This window comes from Oncorhynchus nerka, linkage group LG6 (assembly GCF_034236695.1).
Source record: "Oncorhynchus nerka isolate Pitt River linkage group LG6, Oner_Uvic_2.0, whole genome shotgun sequence".
Lineage (NCBI taxonomy): Eukaryota > Metazoa > Chordata > Actinopteri > Salmoniformes > Salmonidae > Oncorhynchus > Oncorhynchus nerka.
The window spans coordinates 43,952,761-43,959,434 of record NC_088401.1 but is presented as its reverse complement, the minus strand read 5'-3'; the positions used below and the strand labels follow the sequence as shown (position 1 = coordinate 43,959,434).

The following is a 6,674-nucleotide window of genomic DNA, read 5'->3' as shown; positions in this document are numbered from 1 at the left end:
TCCATTAAGTAATTAAATGTAATTAATAAAAGTTAGGCTATAGATATTCGCCATGACGGATCCAGTAATAGGCCTATGGTTGGGCTACTGTATTTTTCGATATCTACTAATCCTTTTCCGCACAAAAAAACATCTAGCTTTTTTGCTAGAAAACAAATGCAACATAATATCGTCGGTTGGCCAACATAAATAACTCGTCAAATAAATAAGAGTTAAACATTTCTTAAAAAGGGGGTAAAAACTCTGTGTTCAGTTCCAAAATGTCCTTTAATTTGGAGGAAAAGGGGAAAAAATGATCGACTGATAAGAAACAGGATTTAATGTATTGAATCTATTAAAATAGCTTTTTCGTTTGTAAATGGTAGCCTATAGTTTATTATCATTTTACTTTGTCTTATCAAAGACGAATCCAGATGAAGTGAGTATTCATTACAGCCAAATATTCTCAGGTAACTATATAAAATAAATAAATAAAATAAACTTATATGAAAACAATCATATTTAACTTTCACAGTTTAGTTACACAGTAATTACAATATTTCAAGCCATTCCAGATGTAAATGAACGATATTCATAGGCCTACATGTATTTTTTAAATGACTTAAATGTAAATGTAAATGTTATGAACTGCATTCGAAATTTGAAGCTAGACATATATTTGTCAACATTTGTAGGCCTATACACATTTTGACCACGAGTATTCACATTCTATCAAAATGAAATGAAAAACAAATAGAACATTAGCATAATAAAAAATATTATTCCCTTGGTTAAGGTAACTTTTCTTCGAGCATTAAATGTCCTTGACGAAACAGCAACATGAAATGTTCATCAGAGTTCTTCCCATCTTGCGTCAAGTGCATTTTAGTCTTTAGGTAAGGGCATGTCTTTAGTTCTCTTAAACCGTATGTGTAATATGGTTATTAAGTTCATATTTCATTGGAGTCAATTCGTTTGATAATATCGGTTAATTTAAGACGCCTCTGAAAACATAATGTTTGGGCGTAAAACCACACGTATGTCCATGTCTTTATAGGTGTGAAGTGTAAAACGCAGGCGCTCCGTAGGTCTGAGATCCCAACATGAAAGGTGACAGTACCGCATGACTTGGCAGAAAGGGTAATTGGCTGGTGCAGACTAACCCGCCTGGCCCGTGACCATAGCTCGTGTGCATTGACAGATGGCCGCTCATGGGAGGAGACGGGCTGAGCGGACTCAGGCCCCCTAGTCCATTGCTCTGGCCATTCGGCCCCCCGCCCGTCGGGGCGCTGGTGTCTGCGCCAGGGTTCTGCTTCTTCCACTTGGTCCGTCGGTTCTGGAACCAGATTTTGACTTGAGTTTCAGTCAAACTAAGTGACAGTGCCAAATTTAGCCTCTCACACACGGAGAGGTATCGGGTGCACTTGAATTTGTTCTCCAGTGCAACAAGTTGTTCGTAAGTGAATGCTGTCCGGGCCCTTCGTGGCTTACCCGACTTTGAATCGGAGCCAGAGCGCTTTCGCTTCGGCTTTCCTTGATGACTTTGTCCATTCGACCCTGACTGTTGCGTTTGCTGTTCGCCAGGACTTCTTGGGCTCTTGCTCTCCTTGTCGTCGTCTTCACGGTGGCCCAGTTCCCCCTGGGTATTTTCAGTCAGGCCACTGCTGCTCTCCTCACTAAACAAGTCATCCTGCATCTCGCTGTCAGAGTGGGAGTCTCTGTTGAAATCATGCTCGCATTCGTCCGATCTGTACACCAGCCCCTCATCTGTAAAGAAAAGAATCACAGAGGCCAAGTCATTTAGACAGATAATATTCAATAACTTATCAAGTAGCATATTCTAATTAACATATTGCTGAAGGAAATAGGGATGAAGAATCATGCCAGCTAATGCGTAATGGATAACTTTTTCCTCTATCCTCTATCTATCCTCTCACCTTCATAGAATTGTATTTATGAAGATAAACTGTTGTTTTTATCTCCACATTGTGCATTTATGTAGTCTATTGCTGTTGCGTAAGGATTTATTACAGTAGCCTATATGCACAAATAATGCTCTGCGTAAAAATTTAAAAGTCACAAACGTAATTCATGTTACCAATTTTATGGTAGACTATCAATGAAATATTGAAAACCTGCTTGTAATATGGTCTACTTTGACACCTTTAAGAAAAAGACTTGAGGCCTAATTATTTAGGAAAATCTTTACTCTAATTGAGTATAGGCATACTAAATAGTCTAACAATATTATTTGTTTTTTAAATCCATTTATGCTACATTATATTAGGCCTAAATTGTTCAATAAGGATAGGTGTATTTGTTTCTCAAACTTTTTAGATTCATTTGGTTTGTTTTAATATATGACCATTATAACACATAACCAGGAGGTGAAAGTTAAATAAACAAAATTGTCTTTCAATTATTTTCAGGACAAGGCATCACTTTTACGCACACGCACCATCGTATAACAAAATAAATTATTATAATTTCTTATATCAACCAAATATTTACTTTTGCATGATTTAAACAATACTTATACATCCAGGGGAATCTTTTTTCCAATAAGGCCTGCACATCTTCAGCAGTGTTAGTTGACACAATTTTGGCAATTTGCTAAACCCTCTTCATGTGATCCTATAATCTTAAGAATAATGTTTTTTGGTTTGTTAGTTTGTCTATTTCAGGCAGTCCATAACAAATTACCCGGTCGATATGGCTGGTAATGCAGTGTCCTCTTCTCTGACTGATATTTTAAATGCAAACCCTATAAAGTGGTTACGGAGATCAATGTTTGTTCCTTCTATTTTCGTTTTTTAAAATGACAGTGGGGCAATATCAATCTCATGCCTTTTTTTCTGGGATCAATATCTTCCCTAATAATAATAATAATTGGTTTTAATCGTGTAATTATCCGAATTTTGACATTATAATTAAGCTGTTGAAGGAGAGTCAGGCAAGCTGCCTGAACGAGATAGGCTACTCAATTCGATAATAGGATATCGAACTAGCCACGTTCCGAATGTCACTGTGGGGCGATTTTCGCCATTATCCTGCAAAGCACTTTAAATGAAATGTAATCGAAGGGTTAAAAAAAAGAGATTACATGCATTTTTTTCTCTGGGGTAGCCTAGGGGAATGTGTGCATGGCTAGAATATTCCACATCATATAACCTAATTTAACCTCAGATATGATCAAATTGATTTCTGAATCTAAATATATTTTGAGCAGAAATATAATTACATAATATAGAATGCAAAGTTAGATGTGGAAAATACAATTTCACGAACTCCTTGATCTAAAAAAAACTTGCAGGACCCTCTAACCTCAAAGACATAGGCTAACCTAATAAGACAAACACTCATCCAGTTCTCTGTCTTGTCATGATCAAAACAAATAGGCTAAAACGTGGTTTTACTAATAGGTGACATTATGTAGCCGAAGTAATTTGAGCGTCTTCCTGAAGTATAACATCTAATAATAGCAAAATGTATATTATATGTCTAATCTAAATTTGATTTTTCAGAAACCTGTAGGCTATTCAAGTGGGCCTACATCATAAACAACAACACTTTTGGAAAACCAAATGTCACCAAGAAAGACACAAACACTTACTTAGTGCTGTATATTTTTTACATTCATATTCTTCTGCATAAGATTTCTGATCTACAGCATGATTCGAGTCGTCACCTCCACGGTTCTCTGTCCCGAAGGCGATTTCACTGCCGGTCCGGTTAGGATTTTGCTTTTTGCTCGTAAACTTATTTGGGTCCAAAATGTCCAAAACAGAAAACGCGGTGGTCCGGTGAACCGTTGGAATTGCTATCGGAGCCGGTTCTTGACGTGGAGAGTTGTTTCGACTGTCCCCTTGCAGTATGTCTATACCGCCTGGACAGGAAAACACCGACAGTTCGTTGGTAGAGAGCCGCTTCTCGCAGTGATTGTCCATGCTTTCTGGACCGGCCACGACGATCACCGCTGTTTGGGCAGCCACACAAGACGCCGTCGGAGAAGCGATTGAGAGATCTCCCCCCTGAACATTCTCTCTATTCATGACTTCTCTTCAGGCGGAAGAGCACGTTCTCTTCTTCTGAACTATCAGAGATTTAGCACCAAGACAGTAAATTTAAGCTTATCTTTCAACCGATGACATAATATCGCATACAATTTGAGAAAAGTAGTCTAATGTCTGGTGCGGTATTCCTGCACAGTTTGCGTTGCCACCCCTCTACGGCTGTACTGCTCTGGTCAATGTTACACACCGCTGGTAGGAGGTGATGGTTCACTGTTGGATGTTGGTCTCCCTTGCTCAACTCCTTTTTTGGGTTTGAACCATCCCCTCAGGACCCGCCAACGTTTATGTCATGCATGCATGCACACCTCGCTCGCCCCCTCCCTCCCCACACCCACCTTCGTTCGTCGCCAAAACTTAGACACAAGCTACGCCTTATTTATGCATTCATATTCAACTGTGGGTTGTAATTGGCTACGAATTAATCCCATGCCTCTAATAGCCTATTATCTCCATATGAGCGCGTGAGAGGAAACAGAGGCGCACGGAGAGTGAGGGATGATGCAGTTCGTGATATACTCTGCAGTCAGCTCAGTTTCAACTCCACTGAACTGGAAATAATCTAAATAGGCTTATTTTTCCTTCCTCCCTCGCCTATATCGACCACTTTGTGGTTGTGATACTTATTGTTTTATAAAGTATTTACAATATCATAAGGCCATGATCTAACTTTTTTTTAATCAGCAATCAGTGATCCATTGCAAATTAAGGTTTTCAGTATAAAATCTGTAAGGGAAGGCTATTATTATTATTACTATGCTTATTGTTATTTTTTTAATAAGCTACCCATTCAAACATTAGCCTAAACTCATTGCATTCGCTTGATAAAGTTCAGATGAGAGAGATTCGTTATCTTTAAGGCAAATTACAGGGCACTTTCCAAAATTCAATTATGCATTGAATAAACTCAGTAATACCCCTTTCAGTGAAATATTGATTTCTAATCTGAGATGTAAATATTATACCAGAAAAATAATAGACAAAATAATTTGATTTTGATTTAAAGACGTGTTTATTCTAATCTCGACCTTAAAATTCTACTTACTCTCATTTTATGCACTCCTTAAAACAGTAGAATATGGCACATCATAATGAGAGAAAAAAAGAAAAGGAGGTGTGCCAAGCCTCACAAAATTGGATTTCACTCGTCTGGGGGCTGACACATACAAGGTCAGCTCTTTGCAATTACCGCGGGCAATGATCATTTGGGAAGTAGAAATTAAAAGTTGGGGAAAATAATGGGTAAAACAATCATCTGTAATTTTGATAGGAATGAACATGATTATTATATCAAGAGGGCAAGCCCAGGTCAGGGGAACCAGCCCTGCTCTCCACTCCTCTACAGAGGCTGACTGACTGCTGATACAGACTCCAGAGCAGGGTCCACAACGGCCAAACTGTAATTACCACTGATATCGAAAAACATATAAAACAATTCGTAGTAAGTTTGAATATGTTGTCACTGATTTTATCCAAAAACAAAACACCTATTTTCATATTCCCATGTAGGCCTACTATGACACGCATTCAAATGTCCCTTGAGGTCCAACCTCTTGATCTGAATATACACAATTAATTATACTGCAGCATCCGCGGGTCCTGCTGTCCCGTCGAACAGATTGGGGGGACGTGGTGCCATAATTACTATTTCCACGTTGCCTCAGAGTCCATTCTCCACATTTAGACGTATAACGCTCGATAATTTGCATGTAAATAGTGTCTTTCAAGACCCTCTTTTTCCACTGAACTTTGAAAGGGCCCCGTGAATTACCGACAGTGACCTGCCAATTATCCGTACATTAATCACTCAAGTTAAATCTCATGACAACAGCCTCTCTCTTCTTCAACGGCAAAATGAGTCATCTGTCAACATGAAAAACCAGTCTGGCCCTTCCACAGACACCCCAACCCCACCAATGTTACAATAACAGCTGAATAAATAGGGTCACATGCACCAGGCTCTTCCATCTTCGAAAGTCCATGGCAAAATGTTCAGGTGCAGGGCAGGATCTGGGTTTAGTAAGGAACATCAATTAACATCTGATTACACCAAACTGAATGAGTTGAGAAGATTTAACCATTTAAATCTGTATTCCATATCAGATACATGTATGCTGACTCCCCCACTAGTAAGCAGCATTCATAAGGTTAAAGACTCCACATAATGATAGAATACACAGACTTGTATGAACAGTATTTCAAATTATATACCCTTGGTAAGATGGTTAAACCATGTGTTTTACAATCTGAATAAATGCAAATACCCAAATCAGACACTGAAAAAATTATGTTCAACACCCAGTCAGCATTCAATACCGAACATGAGAAGGCCAATCCTGAGAGAGCCCAGGCTCCCAGTGAGAGATATGGTATGGCAGAAAGCGGGATAGGCATGGCTCCCTGTGAGAGATTGCATGGCAGAGAGAAGGAGACTTGCATGGCTCCCTGTGAGAGATTGCATCGCAGAGAGAAGGAGACTGGCATGGATGATAACAGAGAGAGCACTGCGACTCCAAGTTGTGTCAGGTACACTAGAAGATTTAAATCACCATGGAGGAAGAGAGAATCTAACTCAGTAATGATCTTAATTAAGGTTCATGAGCTCTGCTCTGCCTCTAGATTATT

General features: G+C 39.0%; 1 protein-coding gene across 1 annotated transcript; it reads right to left on the bottom strand.

Moving 5' to 3' along the window:
* Positions 1–1,030: 1,030 nt before the first annotated feature.
* Positions 1,031–4,114, bottom strand: LOC115131072 (NK1 transcription factor-related protein 1-like). Its single transcript, XM_065019133.1, has 2 exons — positions 3,593–4,114; positions 1,031–1,746 (listed from the first exon to the last, which is right to left on the bottom strand). Exons 1-2 carry the CDS (start codon positions 4,029–4,031, stop codon positions 1,031–1,033), a joined length of 1,155 nt encoding a protein of 384 aa, XP_064875205.1. The 5' UTR covers positions 4,032–4,114.
* Positions 4,115–6,674: the final 2,560 nt, after the last annotated feature.